This window comes from Callorhinus ursinus, unplaced genomic scaffold (assembly GCF_003265705.2).
Source record: "Callorhinus ursinus isolate GAN/ISIS: 27379988/994484 unplaced genomic scaffold, GSC_fseal_2.0 scaffold57, whole genome shotgun sequence".
Lineage (NCBI taxonomy): Eukaryota > Metazoa > Chordata > Mammalia > Carnivora > Otariidae > Callorhinus > Callorhinus ursinus.
In genome coordinates, this window is record NW_027397119.1 from 4653400 (window position 1) to 4675641 (window position 22242).

At 55.9% G+C, this 22242-nt stretch overlaps 1 protein-coding gene across 10 annotated transcripts; it reads right to left on the minus strand.

The window, feature by feature from the left end:
* Nucleotides 1–348: 348 nt before the first annotated feature.
* Nucleotides 349–20085, minus strand: TMEM9 (transmembrane protein 9). Of its 10 annotated transcripts, none has more exons than XM_025855290.2 (6): nucleotides 20040–20085; nucleotides 19437–19538; nucleotides 18235–18326; nucleotides 12312–12420; nucleotides 9784–9915; nucleotides 349–1441 (listed from the first exon to the last, which is right to left on the minus strand). In XM_025855290.2, the coding sequence occupies exons 2-6, from the start codon at nucleotides 19500–19502 to the stop codon at nucleotides 1289–1291; spliced, it is 552 nt and encodes a 183-aa protein (XP_025711075.1). In that variant the 5' UTR covers nucleotides 19503–19538; nucleotides 20040–20085; the 3' UTR covers nucleotides 349–1288. The 10 variants fall into 10 exon arrangements, with proteins under 10 accessions (XP_025711075.1, XP_073740621.1, XP_073740619.1 ...); XM_073884520.1 differs by having other exon boundaries at nucleotides 19428–19538; XM_073884518.1 differs by having other exon boundaries at nucleotides 19428–19608; nucleotides 20040–20065.
* Nucleotides 20086–22242: the final 2157 nt, after the last annotated feature.

A 22242-nucleotide genomic window follows, 5' to 3' on the forward strand; every position in this document is an offset into this window, starting at 1 on the left:
CACTTTTTACTGCATCTGTATCTCTATCTGCTGATATAGCACTTTGTACTGTATCTGATACTGACAGCAGGCCCTGTTCAGAGTTTAAGGGGGAATCTCCCACAAAGATGAAACACAAATCAAATCTCAGGGTAACTGCCCAGGGCCTGTGGATAGAGCTTGTGAGGAGCCAGTCCCCACCCGTCAAGCGAGCAGGAATCCTGGCGAGCCCCGGGCCTCTGCCTGGAGCCCCCGTGGGCCCTGCCACAGCCACCGGGACTGTCTAAGCTCTGCTTCTCTGCACGGACCTAGTAAGGACCACGTTCTCTGTCCCCTCTCTGGGACGCAGCGTTTATCAGATCACTTGCGAAACACTCCCAGCTCTCTAGATGTCTTGAAATCCAGAAAGTGAGAGAAATCAGACAATTTAATGATGGCTTCCTTGGTCTACAGACAATGGAAGGACAAAACATTTCTCTCCATGCACTGGTACAATGAATCAGAGACGAGCAACAATCCCAGGACAGGCGCTGGGGTATTCAGACCCACTGCTCGGCCTCCCGGTCACGTGGTCCCACCAACCGTGTGGCTCAGCGACTGCAGACCTAGGGAGGTGGGGGGACGGCCTGGCCTCCTGAGGTGGGAGTGAGGGGCCACAGGCCACAGGGAGCAAGGTGCAGCGGCACTGTTGTGCACTGGTGGAAGGGTGTGTGTGTGGGGGGGTGGGAACAAGTGTCTGGGTGTGCCCTGAAGACAGGGCAGCTCAGTGGCGTCAGCTGCCCCATCAGAGCCGTCCTGAGGGCTGGAAGCAGGCTGAGCTGGGGCTGAGGTATCGGGGTTGGGAGGAAGGTGGCCAGAAGTACCAGGCAGAGAAGAGGCACATGCTGACTGCTTCCCTCCCACAAACTGAGTTCTTGATGACCCAGCTCCATCTTGCAAAGGGTAAGGACACTCCCAAGATTTGGAGCTGAAGGGGTGGCCAGGGGTGAAGTAAGGAGGTACAGACTGTTCTAATCCTGAGGCCACCTGAAGCGTCTCCGCTCTGTTCTGGCCTGCCACCCCCTCCCCTCAAGCCCGAAGACTGGAGCAGGCAAACCCGAGATCAGGGACCCCACCACTCTTCCCAGATTCCATCAGCAGGTGACACCTTTTCTAAAGAGAGGGAGGAGAAGGAAAAAGGCCATGGGCTTCTAAAGAGAAATCCTGGGAAGGGTGGCACCGAGGGCTGGGGAAGGGGCCTCTGGCTCCGTCCAGCCCTGGAAGCTGGCAGCTGTGGCCTCTGGTCCTTGACCCAACCTCGCCGGCCCACCTAGCTGAGCATCTTGTGCCGATCGAAGACTGTCTTGCGCTGCTCCTGCACCTGCAGCTTCCACCGCTGCTGAGCGCCCTCCACGCGCTCCAGGACGGTGTTTGCTCGAGGGCCCCCCAGGGAGGCAGTGGTGGCACCCACAGAGCGAGCATCCTGCAGGGGGAAGAAACAAGAGAGAAGGTTCAGCACGGTGAGCCAGGGTGGGTCTCGGAAATCCGACACGGAAAAAATGCCCTTACAGCAGTCCCAAAGGCTGAGCTCCCCCGCCGCCCAAGGCTGGGAGGCTGGACCTCCTCGACGGCTGGGGGCGGCTCGAGGGCCTCGCCCAGTGCACCAGGCCAGTGGCAGGCTTGGTGTTCAGACAATGTGTAAGGCGCCCTGGGAAAGGGGGCGCTCTGGGAGGAGCATGATCTAGGGCCCCAGTTACCACACAGCTGTAGTTCAAATTGGGTCCCTGATTGTACCCCACTGGCCGATTTCTAACCCTCAGGAGGAATACTGAGTGTTGGCCTCAGGACCTCACGGGGTCAGCGCAGAAGCCCTGATGCCCTTTGTGGCTTGAGGAAACGCATTGGTGAGTGCCAGGGCGGGCACCAGGCTGCAGAACCCCCCCGCCCTGCCAGCCACCGCCCAGGGACAGCAGGAAGACCCAGGTGCTAGGGCCTGGCTGCCCGGGGCAGGGAGCACATGGGTGCCAGTGGGGAAGATGGGCCCACCGAGGAGTGTGCACAGACACTGCTCTGCCAGGGGCTGGGACACCCAGCCGACTGCCCCCAGGAAAGAAGGCATGTCCCTCACTCAGGGAGTCTGGCAGGGATGTAAATCCACCCCAGCACTCCCATTCCAGAGCCTGCCCTGGCCCACTCTCCTCTGACAGGTTAGGATAGCTCAGCTCCTCCCCTGTGTGCCCCGCTGATCCCCTTCCCCTCTGCTCTCAGAACCGTCAAAGGCAGCAGCTCCCCTAATTACCACCTCTCTGCCTCTGAAGCTCCGGAGCCCATGCATTTCCTGCAGGACCCCAACCTGATCTTTGGGGGGAATTAGAGCCGAGGGCCAGGCCCACACCCCCATGGGGATTTCCTCCCTCGCTCTCCCTGCCTCTCATCTCCTGCCACACATCTCTTAAGGGATTAGCACACCTCTCTTAAGCCCAGAGCCGCCCAGTAAATGCAACTTTGCTTCTAATGCCCCGCGCTGGCACGGCTTCTGTCGCCTCGCAGCTGCAAGGCTGGGGAGAAGGGAGGGGTGGGTGAGGCGACGGGAGGGGAGGCAGAGAGCTGGCAGTTGCAGAGAGGTGGCCGGCTAGGGGTGAGGCTGGGAGGCAGTTCACTGTCGCCACAGAGCTGAGTCACTGTCTCGTGAGGGACAAGGCCTCCCCGGGGGGCCCGGGTCCAGGACCCTGAGGAAGGCTTCCTGGGCCCGCAGAGCTGCCAATCCCAGCGACACCAAGGACGCAAGTGCTGACGGCCTCGGGCAGGGGGCACACTGAGCCCAGAGTCAGGACTCCTGGGTTCTAAACTGGGCTCCGAGGGGCCATCTTCTCCCTGTCTCAGGTCCCACGCCCCCCAGCCCCCCAGGGGGCCCATCTCGGAGGCCTACAGTGGGAGCTGGGACAGAGCCACCCGGCAGCTTTGGGTCCCTGGACAGGTGACTATTTCTCCCAGCTTCAGTTTAACAAGCCAGTCTTTGCAGACTTTTTTGACTGTACTGTCAGCAGAAATAACATGTACCTCATGACCCAGTGTGTGTGCACAAACATAGGCATAAGCAATAAACAAGTTTTATAAGACACTTAAGTATGAGGCATTCTGGTATTCTTTGCTCTGCTCTCCTTCATTTTTTTAAAATGCTGGTTATGACTCACAACTGATTTCATGACCTAATGGCTTGTGACCCATACTCTGAAAAACAAGGTTTAGGATGAGTGGATGGGTACGGCAAGGTTAAATAAAATCATACATATAAAGTTCTTAGTACTCTGGCCATCACAGAGTAGGAGCCCAAGAAACGTTTCGTTTTCTTCTTCCCTGGCAGTTCCGCTCAGGGGTTGAGAACACCGTGGAATCAGACAAACCCAGCTCTGAACCTTGGCTCTGACACCTACCGGAATAGGAGCCGGGCAGGTCCGCTCACTCTCGGAACCTATGTCCCTGTCCGTGAGACGGGGGCGGCAAGAGATGCCTCTTCATGAGACCCTGAAAGCAAAGCCTTTGGCGGCGCCTGGCAGACAGCAAGTGCTCAATTCACAGCAGACACTAGAGGCCTCTGGGGTCTCCGAGGCAGGAGAAAGGGGGAGAGAGTTGGCAGACTGCTGCCAGAGGGAGCTGACTTTGAAAAAGGACCACGGCACCACACCACTTTTCAATGCCGTCCCTTCCTGGTTCAGCTGCACCAGCCGGCTGCTAGCGGGGGCCAAGGCCAAGCCTCCAGGTGGCCGGGTAGGGGAGATGGGCACTGAAGCCCCACTGGGACCTGGCTGTCCTGGTTTCGGGGGGGCCCAAGGGGCTTCTCTCCCTCCCCATCTCTCATCTTGTCCCTTCCGGGGCCCACGAGGAGTGCCGGGGTGTGAGCCCCGGAGGCAGGCTTGGCGGGATGGGCCGGCCTCAGCCCAGCTTCTCGTTGAGGGCTCTGCAGCTCAGAGAACGTCTTGAGGAGGGGAAGGCAGAGGAAGCCAAGAGCAGAGCATTAAGGGAACATGCTGAAATTCACCGCATGACCACAGTATCATTTGTTTCCCCTTCATGTAAAGTCTTAACAAACAGCTCCTAAGTGGGGGAAAGCTGCTGCTGAGAGGCTCCGTGTTTCCACCGCTAATAGTCTGATTAAAAGGTATTAAAGCTTCCACGTCTGTTCTAGAGACGGGCCCAGATTGGGGCCTCATTCTTGCCTGTTCTGGGGCAGAATGGCAGCTGGAGGTGGGAGAGAAATCACACCATTTCTGGCCCCTTCCCTTTGAGGCAACTCAGGGAGGCAGGAGGGCAGCCACGAGAGGAGGAAGGTGCCTGGGTCCCGACGGGGTGCCAGCGGGCGCCTGGTGCGACCAGACTAGCATGGCGATGACAAGTGTCACTGTGTGCCACGGGCTCTGTTAAGTACTTTACGCGGATTCTCCCCAGGCTTGGGGGTACTGGGTAACATTACTCCCATCTGCAGACAAGGAAACTGAGGCCCAGGTCACACAGCCCTGTGGTGGCTGAGTGGGGGCTGGAACCCATGTCTGTGTTCTCCTACCCCAGCACTCTGCTGGCTGCTTCTTTGGCTGGTTGCTCCTAAGAGGAAGCCAACATGGAAAGACAAAGAAGCAAGCCGGTATCTTTCCACAAGATCAGAGTTAAGCACAAAGCGCCAGTAAAGGCACCAGGAATCAGGGACCTCAGGCCAGGCTCTCCTCTCCGGGCCTGGGAGGCCCCAAATCCTGGTGTGCACAGGCCAGAGCTGACGACCACCATCAACGCGGCCCAGAGGAAAGCTCCCTGGCCCACGCAGGAGCACTGGGCTACGGACAAGCGGACAGAGGAAAGGAATCCCCACTTAGAGCTATGCTCCGTCCACCCTTCCCCCAGGCCCGGGAGTGGGGGTTAGGACAGGCAGTGCTGTCACCTACCCGGTCACGCAGCTCGGAATGGCCCGGGTACAAAGCCCTTCCGAAAGGGGACTACATGGCCACCCTCAGTTTTCCAAGTTTAACCCAAATCCTTCCCGCTGTAGCCAAACCCCGCCACTTCTCTGCTGTAAAGCTCTCCCTGACTCCCACTTGCTGCCAGCCATGGTCCTAGGACATCCCATAATGCCATGCCCCCACGCAGACATGCTGCCTGCTGACTTGGCTACTCAGACAGAACCCATGTGGGTACAGCATCAAGGCCTCGGGGCTGGCTGAAGCGCACACTCCCCCATGCCCCCCAGCCCTGCAGCCACCCTGGTCCACATGGCAGCCCCTCACTGCCTAGCCTTTGCTTGTGCTGCTGCCCCAGGCCTTCCCTCCAATAATCACCATGCCACTGATGTGCTCAGACCGCACAGAAAGGTCTCATCCTTAGGAGTGAACAAATACTTGTCAAACTGGTGCACACATTATCACAGTGATATTGAGGTTAGAACAATTACAGCCATTCCACATGGAGAAAAGTACACTAAGAGATTATGCGTCATGGCTAGTAACTGGCAGAGTCGGACTCCGACCCAGAGCTATGGTTCCAAAGCCCTGCTCCTGACAACAGTGCTGGGAGCCTCCCACTGGACGCTCTAGAAATGGCTACTGCATCCCACACTCTTCTGTCCGCCCCCAAAGAACTGTCCCCATCAGTGTGTCTTCTTCACGTGTCTCCATCAGCCTCCCAGGGCCAGGGCCCTCAGCTGTGTGCTGCCCGACCATCCCTGCAGAGGAAGGGCGGCCGTCCCAGGGACCCTGAACCTTCTCGTCACTCCGGCTCCTTCACGGCCCCAGGTGCCCTCATCATCACCACCATTCTTCGGTTCCCCATATGTCCCTCGTGCACCAGGGGCCCTGAACTGCACCCAGCCCCCGCGGGCTGAGATCTCTGAGGACCCCTCAGAGCCCAGGGTGCCCACGCTGCGAGTAGCAGAGACGCCAGAGCCGCGTGGAAATCCTTATTTCTCGCTCTTCAAAGAGGGCCAAACCCGTACATTTAAAAAGCTCTGTTTGCCGTTTCTGTCCCAGCAAACATGCTTGCTTCCTCCTTTCAAAGGGTGTCTGAGCCTGGGGATTAAGTCTAATGCTGCCAGAATCCTAGGGGAGGCAGTGCTCAGCAATCAGGGACCACTGAGGCCTGCCAGCACTTTCAAAGAGAACACGACAGGCTTTCATCTCCCTCCTCGGGGGCGCTGGGGCTGGGCCTGTGGGGGAGGCCTCCCTTCCTCTTCCAGACCTCTCGCCCTAGGGCAGGAGAGCTCCTGGCTACAGGAATTGGGGGAATGGAGCCAAGAGCCCCCAAACCTGGGAAGTGATCCAATCCCCAGATCTCATCTCTGATTGGATCCCAGACTTGGTGGCACAGAGCCCGGACAGTTTCCTCCCCAAGGTCATTGAGTTATGGGGGCCTAGGCAAACTTCCAAAGAACCTGAGAGGTCCCGTTCCAACTTTCTTCCTTTTGGAGTGAAAGCTAGATCCCTTACCCCAGGGGAGACCCCATCCTTCTTGCTTCCTTCTTAAGGGAAACACTCTCCAAACCACTAATACCCCAGAGACACAGCTTCAGCCCTGGCTCTGCCACTGTTTGGCCAGGTGGCCTTGGGACCTGCTCTCCTTGCCCCCCACCCCCACTCCCTGCCCCATGTGCACTGAGAGAGGTGGGTCAGCAGAGTCCCCCCCACCATCCAAGGCTGGGACACTGGGTCTCTGGAGAGACAAGATCGTTGGCGCTGACTCCACTGTCCCTACAGCAGCTGAGCTGTCACTCTCCCATGTGTCCTCTGAGCTGGCTCGAAGACCCCCTCTGCCAGGAAGCCTTCCTTCCCAGACTAACAGGAAGAAGAGAAGTCCCCAGCCCCTGTCTAATAAAGAGCTTGCCAAAGTACCTAGCTTTCTCCCTGACTGCGATCTCCTAACACCTGATCTCACCCACTCCTTTATGGCTCATTCACTTGGCTTGGACTCTGTCTTGGGGCTTCAACCGCTGAGGGCAGACATGACCTCTGTAAATCTACACAGTGCGGCCCATAGGAGTTGAGAGGCCAGAGGGAAGCAGAGAAGCCCCGGGCATGGGAGAAAAACGGAGCTGCTGAAGCCCCAGGAGGGATGACCTAGGAACACCTAAGTTGGGGGCACCTCACAGAATCATGAGGTGGAGGGATGGGGAGCCGGGCCAAGTGCCGAGACTAAGAGGCAGTGCGTGCTATGGGTGCTGAGCAGGTGAGCAGACCCCACTCACAGCTGCCCCAAGGTATTCCCTTAACCACCCTCCAGGTACTAGGGAGCTGCACTCTGTGCAGAGATGGCTATAGCTCAGGTCAGGGCATCAGAGACTGACCACCTTTTATTTCCTTCTAGAACGTTGGGGTAGCAGGTGAGGGGTGTCATCCCTCCCACCTCTCTCCCAGGGCAGGAAATCTCCCCTAGAGTGTGTAGCGTGGGCTTGCCAGCTTCAGCTTCAGAGCTGCCTAAGGCACCCCACTGCCTCCCTAGGCCCCCAGGGTACGTGGCCAGAAAGCACTTCCTCATAGGGCAATCCTCCTCACTCGGCCCAAATCTGCACCCAGGGAATATACACCCTTGGATTAGGGATCTGCTCTCAGGAACTGGTTGGCCACATCTAACCCCCCTCTCCCCTTAAAGCCCCCTCACACAAACAGAGACACCTCTGACTTACGCCTCAGAGTGGGAAGCACCCCGGGTCTCCTGGGGGAGAGGGGTCTGGGCCTAGACCCAGAGATGGCAGGCTGCCCTCCCCTGTGGCACCACATCCAGGATGGCAGGAGACACAACAAGGCCATGCCTGAGAGCCATGCATTCCAGAGAAATCGTAGCACGGGCTGTGTAATCACGGGGCTGCATCTCTCAATTACTCCCCCAGCCAGGACTGCAATTACCACATTACCCCTAATCACCAAGTGTTTATTACCGATGCCCCTCCCCATCAGAGCTGCTATTACTGTACATTAATAACCAGGTAGGCACGCAAGGCTTCCTCTTGAACACAGACCACCCAACTGCCAGGGCCGCCACCTCCCAGGCCCCAGCTCCAAGAGGCGAGGCTCATCCTCTCTGCTTCCCCTTCGGCCACACTCATGTCAGCGGGAGACTGGGGCAGACTGGGAGCGGTCCAGCCACATACCCAGGAGAAGCAAGAGGGCCCGTGGGGTGGCCAGGCCTCCCTCCTTCCCCGGCCTCGTCCTCCTGTTTATGCTGGCCCAGACCCACAATGCCCCGTGGCTGCACACGGGGATCTGAGCCCCGGACCCTCTTGGCGGGGGGGAGGGACCCGTCCTTTCCCATCTCCAACCCGGTGCTGGACATGTTCTAAACTGTGACCACCTGGTGGCGGTTTAGCCGATGCCTGGTGATTTCCAGTGACCCCAAACACACTTGCTTACGAGGGAGCCCACCCAACCCATTATCAACTGTGTCATCTGCAAGAAGACTTCTTAGATCGTGTTAAATCTCCCTCTCCTAACTCCCAACTATGGGTCCTTGTACCGCTGGCTTTACCGGGGGTGAGACTAAGCTCTCTCCCACCAACACTGGAAGGCTGCTATCATGTATCTCCTTGAGTTTGGTTTGGTTTTTTTTTTTTTCAAGCTCAACACCTCCCAGTTTCTTCAACTTACTCTCCCAGGACATGGCTGAGATGCTTCACCGTACAAGCCCCTTTGTATGTGTGCTGGTTCCCGTACTCCATCCCTCAGTCTGGAATACACAGCATCTTCCAGCCGCAGGGAGCACGAAGGTCAGAGCTGACAGACTGCTCTGTGCCCTCCGCAACTGCCCGGAGTAGTACCCCCTCAGGGTAGCGCAGCGGCGAGGCCTGCCCTGCCTTCGCATACCATCGCTCTGAGGCTGCCGTGGCGGCTGTGTGGTCCCACAGAGGGGTAGCTCTGGGCACAAAGGATGAGGAGACTCCCTGGGAGAGCGCGCTGGCTCACCACACCCCTGCTGGGCCAGCCGCACACGCGCACCACCTCTCACTCCCACCAAGAGCTTCCTCTGCAGGGCACCCGTAACCCCTCAGCATGGGGACAGATGGAGGAGGGTGACAGTGGCTGCTAGCCATGCCAGACCTGGCCTAAGCCCCACCAACCCTGACCTGAGGGGTTCGCAGGCTGCCTGGGGTCAGTGGTTCCCTTCATTATCTAATGGCGTTGAAACTCCTTAGCCTGACATTTGAGGCCAATGACAATCTGGTCTAAACTTACTGGCCAGCTCTATTTGCCACAATTCCTACATGCCTACCTTATCCTCGAAATGCTCCAAATTCCTCAAGCACCTCAGCACCACTATCTACCTTACTACTCACTGGCCCTTAAAATCCTCCTTTTCCCTTAAGGTGCCCAGGTTGTGCTTTGCATCGAGCAGGCACTCAGCAGATGTCTACAGAATCACTAAAGAATAAACGTGCTAGCTCCAAATCTACCACCCACTTGACACTTGCTCAGTGTCTGAGCAACCAGGATATGGTGTGCGTCTACACATGACTGGCCCTGGTTGGTCCACTTCCCCTCAGCCCGGAAAGGCAGCACAAGGCAACATATGCCCCCGCCACCACCCCACGGCTCATGCATCCAGGCTGATGCCAGGCATCAGGAACACTGCAGGGCCACCTCCTGCTTCATGTGGAAGTGCAACAGGTGGTTCCCTGCTGAGGAAAACTCTGGAGTCTGGGTGACGTGTAGGACACTGAACAGGAGAAGAGCAAATTGGAGCATGGGGGGTGAGGGACATGGAGCCCCACCTAGGCCTCCGTGATGCTCTTCTGGTTCTGCCCTGGGGACTCACAGGCTCGGAGCCCAGGGCCCCAACACCCAAAACCCCAGTTACCTCATTCTCCTCCTCATTGTGCAGATGTTCGGTGTACGCATCCGGCTTTCGAATGAGAGGGTCCACCAGCATCAGGAAAGCCATGTAGAGCAAGAGGGCCCCCACCACTGACAGGTAGATGACAATGATGACCTGAGGGAGAGAGCCAGCCGGCCCTGTGAACCAACACCCCGGGCCAGGACGGCCATGCGCGTTCTGCGGCGACAGGGGTTGCCTCGAGCGCCGCACTGGGGAAGGGCCCGGAGGCTGTGGGCTTGCTGGCAAAGACAGAAGGGACAGGGGGCCCTATTCCACATATTTGCCAGCTCTGCCCTAAACAGAGGGGATCCCACAAGAATAGCGGACATAAAAACAACAAATCATGAAGGAAAGCACCTGGATCCTGACACCCCAAGAGGCTCCCAGGGGTGCAGAGTGCGGAAGCGGGGCCTACCTGGCTCTCTCTAAGAAAGGGTGGAAAGCAATGGGACACAAAGTGAGAGCAGGGAAGGACCGGCTGGTGGAGAGGCCTGAGGCTCAGCCCCAGGGCACGAGGGCTCCCTTCCCACTGCCAAGGGCGCGCGGACAGGGGGGAAGGTCCAGTCCCGAGAGGGCACGCCGACTGGTGGAGGGAGACAGGCTGGCGAGAAGGTGTGCCCTGAAGGCTGGAGGCCACATCTCCCCCTCCCGTCAGTCACCCTGCATGGAGGTGACAGCCAGTGACAGAATGACAAATCTCTTTCGTACACGGAGAGGCTCACAAGCTGCAGTAACTTCCATCTGACAGAAAAGACAGATTCAGTGAGGCTAACTCAAGTGTCTCCCAGTGTGGTGCTCTGGACTCTCCACGCCCCCCAGCAGCCACGGCGGCGTCACTAATACACCTGTTACTGGGACCACAGAAGCACCTTCACTGGTGTCCAAATACCCGCTGGGCAGCCAGCACTCACCTGAGAACCATGACCCTAGGTCCCAAAGTTAGCAAATGGTAGAGGTTTTTAACCTGAACTCAGATTTACTGACTCTGGCTCACACGCTTTTGCTACTGGCACAACGCCTGGCTGTCACTGGCTTCTGATCCCAGCCTTGGCCCCAAATGGACTGTGATGAGTGACAAAAGAGAGAAACCTTGGGATGTTCAGGTCAAAGCCCAGCTCAGTCAAAGGTCAAGTTCAACTGGACCAACTTCCTCCCTGACTGGAGCACCAGTGTTTATGCCTCTTTAAACAGGGCCAATGGTCAGACCTCTTGCCTGTACCCCGGGAAGGGCAAGGGGAATGGAGGCTGAGTGTCTAGCAGGCTGAGGCTGAGGGGTGGGAGGAGCCTCCTAGGGAGGAGGACTGGAGGGAAACTTGAGGGATCAGGAAGTGTGTCTGATGAGGGCCCTGTGTCGGGAAGTCCCTTTCTGCCAAACAGGGAGAGGCGACACCTGGCTCAGCACTGGGTCTCAGCCATCTGGTCCCCAGAGGGTGGGGGCCCTGGAGCATGTTCAGAGCAGGAGAAAGACGCTCCAGGAGGGGCTGGCTCAGGCGGGAGGATAAAAGGAGTTGAGCCTGCACAGCCTGATGGGGCGAGGACTGAGAGGTGGGGGACAGACAGCTGCTTCCCATCAGAAAGGTGAGAACACGGGAGGACCGCAGGACTGGGAAGGAGCTCCCAGCTCCCTGGTCTGGGCAAGACAGCAGGGAACATCACCTCCCTTCCTGAGCCTCAGAAGGAGAAACGGGATGGACTAGGCAATGCCGTTAAACTCCTCAATTCCTTTCTCGATGCTATTTCTAGACTCTCCGTAGGACCAGCAGAAGTAAGCTGAAAATCTGGCCAGGAAGAGCTTAAGTCAGAAATCGGGACGCGGGGCCTGGCTCAGGAGTCATAACCTGGACTAGGAGACCCCGGGGGAGGCTCCGGGTGGATGAGCCCCTGCTAGCGTGAGCTGCGGTCCTGTGGACCCCGTCTAGTGGCAGAAGAAAGGACAAGGCCCCTGCCCTCACTTGCTATGGTGGTGGCCGTGTCTACTGTTTCTCTCCCAAATTCACCCAACAGTCTCTGAGAACGAGGTTCGGGGCCAACGCCCCTCCTGCCCAGGTGCCACCACGCAGACACCTAGCCCTGATGCACAGCTCTCGGGGGGCTTTTCAGGAGTCTGAGGCCACTCTGGAAGCTCAGTTAGACTGGGTGTTCTGGGAGGGGGGGCTCACTGTTCTATTAGCAGCACCCTGCATGTTACCCAGAACATAAAAGGCACCTGAAAGAGGCTTACTGAATGAATGAAAGAAAGAAGGGGGAAATTGGAAAGAACAGGAGGAAAAAAGTGACATGAAGCACCTCTCCCAGGTTCCCTGGCCCCCATGCAATGGGAGCCACTAGACAGATGTCAGAAGACAGAGCTGGCTCCAAGAAGGTGTGGGAAGCAGGCCCCTGTGTCTGTGACCAGGCCAGCCCAGAAGCCAGTCCCATAGCCACTTGGAATGTTCCAGAATATAGCAAAAGATCATGGGTGCCGGGCAGCCAGGGAGCAGGGTGGGCCCGAGCCCCGAGCCCCAGGCTACCTTGATGGTGGTGGTGCTGCGCTCCTCGTACTTGCACTCACACAGCAGGCAGTAGGCCTCCACGTCGTGGCCGGGTACCGGCATGGGCTCCACCACGTGCAGGCAGTTGCTGGAAAGAGACAGATGGGGTGGTGGGAGCAGGGCCCCCGGCAGCGGGCAGCCCGGGAGGGGAGGGCGGGGCAGAGGAGAAGGGGCTCCCAGGGAGTGGGGAGAACCCCCTTCCCAACCCACCAGCACCTGGCCCCGGCCCACCCGAACCAGCTCTCTAAAGCGCACCTACGGTGCCGGCACCAAAAATGCCAACATTTCCCAAACTGCTGCCCTCAGCTGCCTTCCTATCTCATGCCATGCACCCTCCCCACCGCCCCGACTCCCATGGGCTCATTCAGTCCAAGGATTTCCAAGTCAGAGCTGGGGAGGCCCAGACTGGAGTCTTAGACTTGAATCCCTAGTCAGGACCGCCCCCGGCACCCTTCCATCCAGCTGCCCGCTAGTCACCACAGGAGCGGCCCACAGGGACGCTCCACGGCCACCCTCCCGTCCCTCTGCCCCAGCTCCCTGGGCCGTGTCCCCAGTGGCACAGAGCACCCCTACCATCCACTCCGCTGACCAGGTCCAAACCTGGCAATCACCTTTGACACTACCTTTTCCTCTCACCTATAAATCCACCAAGTGCCAGGGATTTTTACCTCCTTAAAAATTTCTAAGACCCACCTCCTCTATTGGCTCCTACTGCCCTGTCTTAGCTCAAGGTCTCATCACCGTGTCCCCGGCCCAGCGCCCCGGGCTCCCCACTGCCCTCGCGCCTCTCACCTAGCCCTGTGCCTCTACTACCCTCTCCACCCGGGAGCTCAGTGGTGTTAGCCAAATGAAACTCCTGTCACATCACCTCCCCCCGCTGAAAGCCTAAAGCTGGTCAAGGTCTCCCACAGGGCCTCTAGGGTGAGGCCAAATGAGCTGCTCCCCCTGGGGTACCCACGGCTCCACCTCACTCCAGGCTGCCTCCCTGTCCAGTCCCATCCCCTGGCACATCCCACCCCACTCCCCATCCTCCAGCTCTGCTGATCTTCTAGACTCTTCTCTGAATGAGCCGTGCTCCCCTCCTTGACACACCTCCTGCCTTCTGCAGGAGTACACGGTTTTGCCACCTCCCGTCCCACGCTTGGAATCCTACACATCCTTCAAGGTCCAGCCCAAAGATGTGACCTCTCCCCACGGCAGCCAGCTCCCCACACTCAACTCTATCGCAGCGCTGACCCCCTGTGCTGCATTCCCACCTCTACTTCTATGGTCTCCCCCGGCGGACGCTACGTTCGTCGAGGACAGAGGCCATCTCCAGCTTCCCAGCACGCAGCGCAGGGCTGGCAGCGCAGGGCTCTGGGAACAAGCTCAGGGAGGGCGCCTGGGTGGCTCAGTTGGTTAAGCGACTGCCTTCGGCTCAGGTCATGATCCTGGAGTCCTGGGATCGAGTCCCGCATCGGGCTCCCTGCTCGGCGGGGAGTCTGCTTCTCCCTCTGACCCTCTTCCCTCTCGTGCTCTCTATCTCTCATTCTCTCTCAAATAAATAAATAAAATCTTTAAAAAAAAAAAAAAAAAAACAAGCTCAGGGAACAAGCTGCTGCCAAATGAGTCCCGTTCTAATGGCGTGCCCACTGAGCCCGCCTTTACCTCACAGTGCTCTTGACCCAGGAGAGCTAAGGATCACAGCCCCCACATTTAAAAAGAGGGAAGTGAACTCAGGAAGGCAAAGTGGCACTGCCACCACGATGAGGTCCGGACCCAAATCCCGATCCTTGGCTCGTCTTTCCACGTGACACTGTCTCAGCGGGACCTGTGCCTGTGCTCAGCTCTTTACTTGGGCCTCTTGATCGGGCTCAGCCTTCTTCAGATCAGCAGGTTTCAACAGGTACAGTTCGCAGACCACACACGCAAGTGACCTCGAGAATGCACCTTGATCATTACCACTGGGGAAAGTCAACCCCTCTCGGAGGTTCGCAGAGGTAAACCAGGCATCCCACTGCAACGGACGGCCAGGTCTGGGGCCCTGGGCCTATGTCCTCCTCTCTGGGATACAGGAGTTGTACCACTTGACAGCCCTGACAGGAATCCTGCAAGAGCCAATGGGGAGAACTTGGGAGACAGTTCCATTAAGGGTAGTAGGTGGAAACTGAGGCTGGGCAGGATTCTAGGACCCAGCGACAACACTGGCGACACCCCGGGAGCAGTGGGGGTGGGGACTAGACCTGCAGTCAGCAGGTCAAATGTACAGCAGGGTGACTACAGTTAACAACACCGTATTATAGGTCTTTCAGGTCTCTGAAAACAACCATGCCTGTTCTGAGCTATCCCAAGGTCCTTCTAGACTCAGGCTGGGTTTCTGGCTGAGGCATCAAAGATGTGTGATGTGAGGATCAGGTGTGGAAATAAACACGAGATGTCCTCTAAAAGCCTCTGTTCCCCTTAAAAATCCAGTACGTAGCCTACGTGATTTTCCCTAAACCCCGATGATTCCAGTTTCACCTCTGGGTAACAACTTCAACACATCACTCCTTGCTGCGTGAGTGGGTCTTCTACGTAACTAACTGCACCATTACCAGACCCCACACGCTGCTACCTCTGGGAGGAGCCGATGGACAAGGCCAGGTTCATGCACAGCACTGGTCATCACTGCTGGGACCGTCTCTTCTCCAGAAGTCCCTACAAGCCTTCTGAGGACCAGATGCCTCCCTTTCTGAGCCACACGGGGTCCTGGTTTGGAAGGCCACACCAATGCTGCAGTGCGATGTGTGCCCTCCCTGCCAAGTGCAAGCAAGGTGGGGTGGCAGGGGCAGCCGGGAGGAGCGAACCCAGGTTCTTCAAACTGGAATCCTGTTACTCATGGGAATAGGCTGTAAAGGGGTTAGGGGAACAGTAAACAGAAAGCTGAAATCTTTCTGTTGTCTCTGGCCTCTTGAGAGTCGGTAAAACCCTAAACATGATCTTGCTCTCTAAGGATTTCATTTACCTTCCTGGGGATCGGTAGTATCGAAAGACTCCAAGGACTGGTCAGAGGACATTAAGGGAGAGGTCGATAAGCTCGGAGAAAGATAAGCTGGGTTTAATTCTCTGCTCCACCACGTATTCTGTGATTGTAGGTAATTTATTTCTCCCTTCTGGGTCCCCGTTTCCTCAATTATAAATGGAGGCTGAACTTATCAGTACCTTTCAGGCTTTGTTCTCTTAGGTACCCCAGGAACCACTGGGCAAGAACGTGGTGGAGGGAGGGGCTGAGGGACGGGTCCCTCTCAGCACCAGGTCTGATTTTGTTTCCCATGTTGTGTTTCCAACCCAGATTCTGTCTCCAGAAAGGTTCAATTTCTAGAAGTCGGAAAGACTGAACTAACCTACTTGGTTCCTTCCCATTCTGGGACTGCCTCTGCAACATATGTCCTTGGCAGACCCACCAACAGAGCAGCATTGTTAGGGTTTCTGCCCTCCTACAGGCGTGTGGTTATGAACTCCCAGCACTAGATGGCAGAACACCAGCAGCGCAGGAACATAAATGCAGTGACCTGTGAGGCCTGCAGCTGAGATAGTTCTGGCTTCGCTCCACACAACAAAGGATGCAAGTATTCCCCCAGCCGTGGACCCAGGGGACAGCAAAGTGGCGACACTGGCAGAGACCTTAAGATGTAACTGGTCTCCTCTGACCCTTGCCAGAGGGCTGGAAGACCACACGTCAAGCCCCCCGACCCCCACCCCTACCGGGGTGTTGCCAATGTTGTCGCTGGGTCCGAGAATCCTGCCCAGCCTCAGTTTCCACCTACTACCCTTAATGGAACTATCTCCAAGTTCTCAACTTAAGATTGTTCATTGGGTAATCCCCTAATTCTGACTTCCAAGGAGAAGAAAATAAACTATAGCCTGAGCAGGACTCCTTTCTCTGTGGGCATCCAAGCTTGGGTTTGCAGGCCATCCTATCACCCCAGGCCAGAGACAGGGCTACTAAAATCTGCTGTTGCCTGTGGGAGGTAGCCTTACTATCTGCTGTGGGGCTCAGTCTATCAATGTATTTACTGATGTTATCTGAGCTATAACCGCAAGATACAGGGAGGTCACAGGGGCTCCTCCCAGGACTTCACGTCTTAGGGCTTTGTGAATCCATCAGCACAGGCGAAACCAGAGGGAAATACTCTGCTGCGTTGTGGGAACCAGAGGAGCTCGTTTTCTGGGGCTGTGCTCTAAGTCTTACGATGATTACCTAGGTGGTCTCTAACAAGGCATGATAATATATATTAATATCAGCTAACATTTATACAGCACTTACTACATGCCAGGCATTGTCCTAAGGGCTCTGACATGGGCATGTTCAAGCACACACGCTCAATACTCAATATACTGCCATCCATCTTACAGATGAGGAAACGGAAGTACACGGGACATGAAGTCACTTGTCACATGATGAACAAGGGGCCAACCTGGATCTGAAGCCAGGAGGCCGGATCCCAAGTCTGCACATCTAGCGACCCTGCCTCTCGGAAAATCACTCAGACTATCTCAGAACTGGAGAAGTTCCAAATTCCCAAAGGCTGCTCGTAATCACCTAAGGAACTTCAAGAGAACGTTACTCCTGCTCCCCAATATTTCCTGAATCCGAATCGTAGGGGGAGGAGATCGAATGTACAGGAGGGAGACTACAGTTAACAACACCACATTATATGCTTGAAAGTCATAAAGAGAGTAGATCTTAAATGTTCTTAACACACGCACGCAAACGGTAATTAAGTGAGGTGACGGAGGTATTCATTAACCTTATTGTGGTAACAATTCACAATATGTATGTGCATCAAACCATCAGGTTGTACACCTTAAACTTAACACAAAGTGCTATGTCTAATGGATCTCAATAAAGCTGGGAAGAAAGAAAACAACAAAACCCCAAATCTTGGGGGCAGGTGGTGCTGGGAGTCTGTATTTTCTCAAAGCCCACCTGATGATACTAACCTACAACCAAGGAGGGGCCCTGACCTGGACACCCCCTCCTTGTGATGCGAATCCCTTCCACAGTGCCCTTAGCAAGGAAAGCACCGCATCTGTGCTCTCAGGTCCCTTGAAGGATGGGGCTCCCCAGCTTTTAAAACAGCCTGGATTAAAAATGCTTCCTTGGCTCACGCTTCTATCTGTTTCCCTGAAGCTACCCTTAAAGCTGTTTCTACTGACTCCAATTCTACACCAGAAAACCACATTGAACATAACTGATCCCCACTCCCCTGTGCCCCACCTCCCAGAGCATGCCTGCCCTGCCCTTGGTCTTTGTCAGCCAGCAGATATCCCCACGCCCTCTCCTCGTCGAGCCTCCCTTAAGCCACTCCTTCTAGGATATGGTGTGGACACTTCCCTTCACCAAGCTAGTCTCCTTTCTCTGAATGAATCTGTGCTTCTTTTTCTCCTTTTTAAGGGGAAGCATCCAGAAATGAATTCGGGACTCCAGGAGTATAACTGAAATTTCCTCTTTGGGTTTTAGTCTCTGCAATTATAAAAAGGGAACACTACCTATCCCATCTACCTTACAAGGCATTAATGAGACTGGTACAGAATAATACACATAACAGAGCTCTGCAAAAATACACAAAAAGTCCCATCATATGTGGGCATACTATCTACCTCACCCAATCTCTCTACTACCATTCCGCATCACTAATAAACACCCAAATCAAAGCAAAATAACAAAATCCACTTCTCTGACCAGGAACCCCTCAGCTAGAATTCAAGACACCTGGGTTCTGTTCCCAACTGGCTGTGTGACCATGGGCAAAACAGTCCTTTGTAGGCTCTAGTGGGAATGAAGGGGCAAGCTTATCCTCCAGGGATCCAAGAACCCCAGTAAACACTAGTAATTTCAACTAGTTGTAGCAGCCACGAGCCAGGCTGTACAGCGCCTTACCAGTCCTTCTGTGACACATTCTGGTTGTAAATGTGCCCACTGATGTTTCTATATGGTGGACAGATGCATTTGCAACGAATATCTTCAGAGCTCTGGAAGAGAAAGTACATGGTAGGCAGGTAGGCAGGTAGGCAGGGCCCCTGGCTTCAGGTTCTAGCAAGACTTGTTCATACATGAATGCTCCTGACCTTTCCCATCCCCAAGTTCAGTAAGGAATGACTTCTGCAAAAATGATGTTAATATCACAGGATTCTCAAGACAGAAACTGTCCAGGTGGCAAATGAGAATCACAGAAAGCTGCCTAGGGCTGCCATTCCCCAGTAGGATGCTTGGGAGTGGGGGTGTGTGTAGCAAGCAAAGTGACAGCCCTCTACTCTGGGCCCCACACTTGCTGTGTGCACCTCTGCCCAGCAACCTTGATGGTGAGCCCCTTCCCACCCCCATCCCAACTCCAACTTCCTAGGTTAGGAATGGGGAAAGGTAAAGGGCAGGGGTACACAAAAAGTGGATCATTTCCATGGGAATACCCAAGCAATCCCTTAGAAAGTTCCTCCTCTCTAAAATGAGTAAGAGACACCACCACAAATATTTTCATTCCAATCAGGAATTCCCCAGAGAGGCTGGAATCAAACCCTCAGACTCAATCTCACTTAAAGCCTTGATGTCCTTCAGAATTTTAAATTCCATAGAGCTACCCAAGCCCAGTTCTGGGTCATTTACCCCTAAAGAATGGAAATTTCTCAGGAGTCCCAGCGCTTAGGTTGGTCACCCTCCGTGTAACAGAAACTTCCAGCTGTGCAGGACTTCACACTTAAGGAGCATTTCCACAAACTGTATTACTTGATTCTCCTTAAGTAGAGTAGTAGACATTATAAGCACTCCGATTTTACCCAGGAGCAAAGGAAGGTATGGGGAACTTAGATAACTCCTCCAAACACAAACTCCCTCGCTGGAATCTCATCTAGATTTCCACTCAGATCCAGAACGTGTGCTCTGTGCTCCACCCCTCTCCCTCACTCCACCCTTACGCGAGAAGGCCTGCAGTCTGGCGCCCGCGAGAACACTTCCCAAAACTACAGTCCATTGATGAGTGAGGGGCAGGGCTGCAGCAGCAGCTACCGCGGGGGGGGGGGGGGGGGGGGGGAGCCCTGTCCGCACGCAGGGTGGTCGTGCACGAGGTGCTGCTGGCTCACCTCCCTCACCTTGTTGGCTTGAGCTGGGGGCAACAGCAAGCACCCGACCACGGCCACCAAACATAGGAGCTTCATGCTGATCGGGCTTGGGAGGCCAGCCAGACCGGACACCTGCATAAGAGATGGAAGTCGGGAAGGCGAAGGGGGCCACACCATACCCCGCACTCTCGGCCCTTTAGCCCTGCCGACAGGACGTAGGAATGCGGTTAGGAGCTGGGTTCAGCATTCCAGGGCCTCCTAAAACCCTGTGGCCAAATACTGCCTTCCCTCTCCAAGTCTCCGGCTCTCCATCGCCCACCTGGGGCGCCCGGGAAGAGGGAGCCTCCCGGGGACTCCGCGGCCGGGGGCCTCGAGTTCCTAGGTCCAGGCCCGGCTCTAACCCTCGCCGCGCGTTTCACCGCCCTCCGCCATCTCCGCCTCCGCCCGCCCGCCCGCCTGCCTGGCAGCTCCTCCCCACTCAAGGCCAGATGAAAACTTTCGGTGTACAGGCTGGGAGCCCTGATCCGACCGCCAAGGCCAGTACCCACCTAATCAGGGGTCTCGGGCCGGCCTGGGACCCCCGGGTGCCCCAGAGACCCCCCTTACCCCTCCCCCAACGCCCGGTCCGCTAACCTGCGAGCCCCGCCGCAGTCGCAGAAGACCCAGCTGGTCCCGCCCCCTCCCGGCCTCTATTGGCTGCTGGAGCAGCCTCTCAACCCAACCTCGCTATCGCCAAGGTAACAAGGCCCACCTTCGCCTGGGCTTGGAGGCTCCCGCGCAAGGGAGAGGAAAGCATTTCTCAGACTCGACCAAACAAGAAAAGGGAGCGTCAACTTTCCTGACAGAAACAGGGAAGGGTCTTGCCTTTGTGTGGCCTGTAAAACTCCCACAGCAGTGCTTCGCCCCTCCTCGTATTACACAACTCGGGGGTCCGGAGAGGGGCTAAGTTTGTTTCATCTTGTAGTTTTATAAAGAGAAAGCACTCTGTACACAATAAGCTAGTAACAACAACAATAGCCTTAAAAACCCAGTAAGGGGCTTTGTCCTTACTCCCAGTCTGGAAATGTTAGTTAGGGATGCACATCTTGGCTGCACAGGACTTTACCAGGCCCCACCTCTGCTCTCCCCTCACCCAGCACCCTGAGGAGGAGAAGGAAACCGGCGGGCCAATGAGGTGGTGGGCTGGGCCTGGTGCACAGCCACTCTCACCCAGTCTCCCTGCGCCCAGCGCTTTCTGGACCTGGCAGACTGGGGCAAGGTGTGCAAGGCCAGCGTGGGGAGTGGGAAGCTGGTGGGGAGGGAAGGAAGTCTGGGGTGCTGAGGGGCAGGTGTGAACGTCTTGCAGCTGTGAAGGAAAGAGGAGCCCTTTGAGTCCAGGGTACCAGACGCAGAGAGAGGGGACACCTAAGCTTTGGCCCTGGCTTTGCCACTAAGCAGTTATGTTAGCCTGGAAAAGCCACCTCCCCTTTCTGGGCCTCAGTTTCCTTATCTATAAAATTGGTTGGTTGGATACTAAGGTCCCTTTCAGCTTTGAAATGTTGGGATTCCTGGGAGTGGCCCACACTTGCTGTTGGTGGCTGGAACCAGCATATGGGCTGGGCGTAGGCATAATTAAACCCCTCTCGGGCACTGTGGACGGCATCAGGCTCCTTCTGTGGAGGTAGTGGGGTTTATATTTGTTTCTCCTACACATGTCTTATGCCTCTTTAATTCCTCACCGCCTGGCAGACCACCCTACCCTTGGTGGGTGCTCAGGAAGCATGTGCTAAATGGAACTGGGTAGAATTAAATTAAACCTCATTGGACAGCAGGCAAGAGGCACAATGGTGTGACAAAGTCATAGCTCAGTGAGCTCAATGACTAGGGCACGAATCCTGGTTCCCCCCACCTTCCTTGTTGTGAGGATGTGGGTTGTTGGCTTCTCCTCTAGGGGAGCTTCAGTTTCCACATCCATAAAATGGGGCTAATATTACCTACCTTTCAGGGTTGTTATGAGGGTATAATGACTTGGAACAGTGGCTAGTACAAAGTGGGGGAGGGATCTATAAATGGAAATGTTAGCTCATTCTGGGGGTCAGAATGTCTGCTTTGGTGAATAGGCTGGGGCAGAGACAAGATGCCTGCCACATGGGAGCAGAAGGGACAGTTCAGGCCCTGGAAAAATACCCTCCTCCTCCCAATTCATCTGCTGTATGGAGATGAGGATCTTCACAGGGACAAAAGCAATGGGGCTGAGTCTCGGTCACCTCCAAGGCGTGCCCTTCTGATACCTAATACGAAAATTGCCCAGTGCTGAGTTCACCGTCTTGCTCATCTAATGAAAGCCAGGCTTCCATCATCCTGCTTTTCTCAGGCCCCAGATTGTGGTGTCAAATTATCTTTGACTCCACCACCTCCTTGTCTCCACATCTAGTCTGTCTAGGTGTCCCTGTGGGACAGCTATTATCCCCCTGCCTACATCCTGCCACAGCCACACTTTGCTCCCTGAAATATACTCCCTGTCCTCCTGCTTCCGTCCCGTCTTCCTCCAACTGTGTTTTCAGCATAACGCTCATTGCTCAGTAATCCCCCATAGCACCCTGTCGCATCAAATCCAGACCACTCCACCTGGCATCCAAGCCCTGACCGCCATTTCTGCCCTCCCCCACTCCATCACATCTCTGGTTACTGCCCCCCAGCTGGGCTTCCCATATTTGACTTGGCTCACACCTCACACCTTCCAACCGCTGCCCCAAGTGCTTCTCTTCCCCAGAAACTTTTCCCAGGGAGTTCGAGTTGACGCAGGGCGCCTCATCCCCACACATTCCTCCCTGTGCCCTTTGTTTAAGAACCAGAC

Excerpts from the sequence above, each read along its gene's own strand:
- TMEM9 (XM_073884518.1), bottom strand. The coding sequence starts at position 19,583 with ATGGTGTGGCCCCCTTCGCCTTCCCGACTTCCATCTCTTATGCAGGTG. Across the intron at positions 9,916-12,311 it reads GCAGCACCACCACCATCAAG|GTCATCATTGTCATCTACCT; the intron begins GTAGCCTGGGGC and ends TCTCTCCCTCAG. Across the intron at positions 1,442-9,783 it reads ACAATGAGGAGGAGAATGAG|GATGCTCGCTCTGTGGGTGC; the intron begins GTAACTGGGGTT and ends TTCCCCCTGCAG.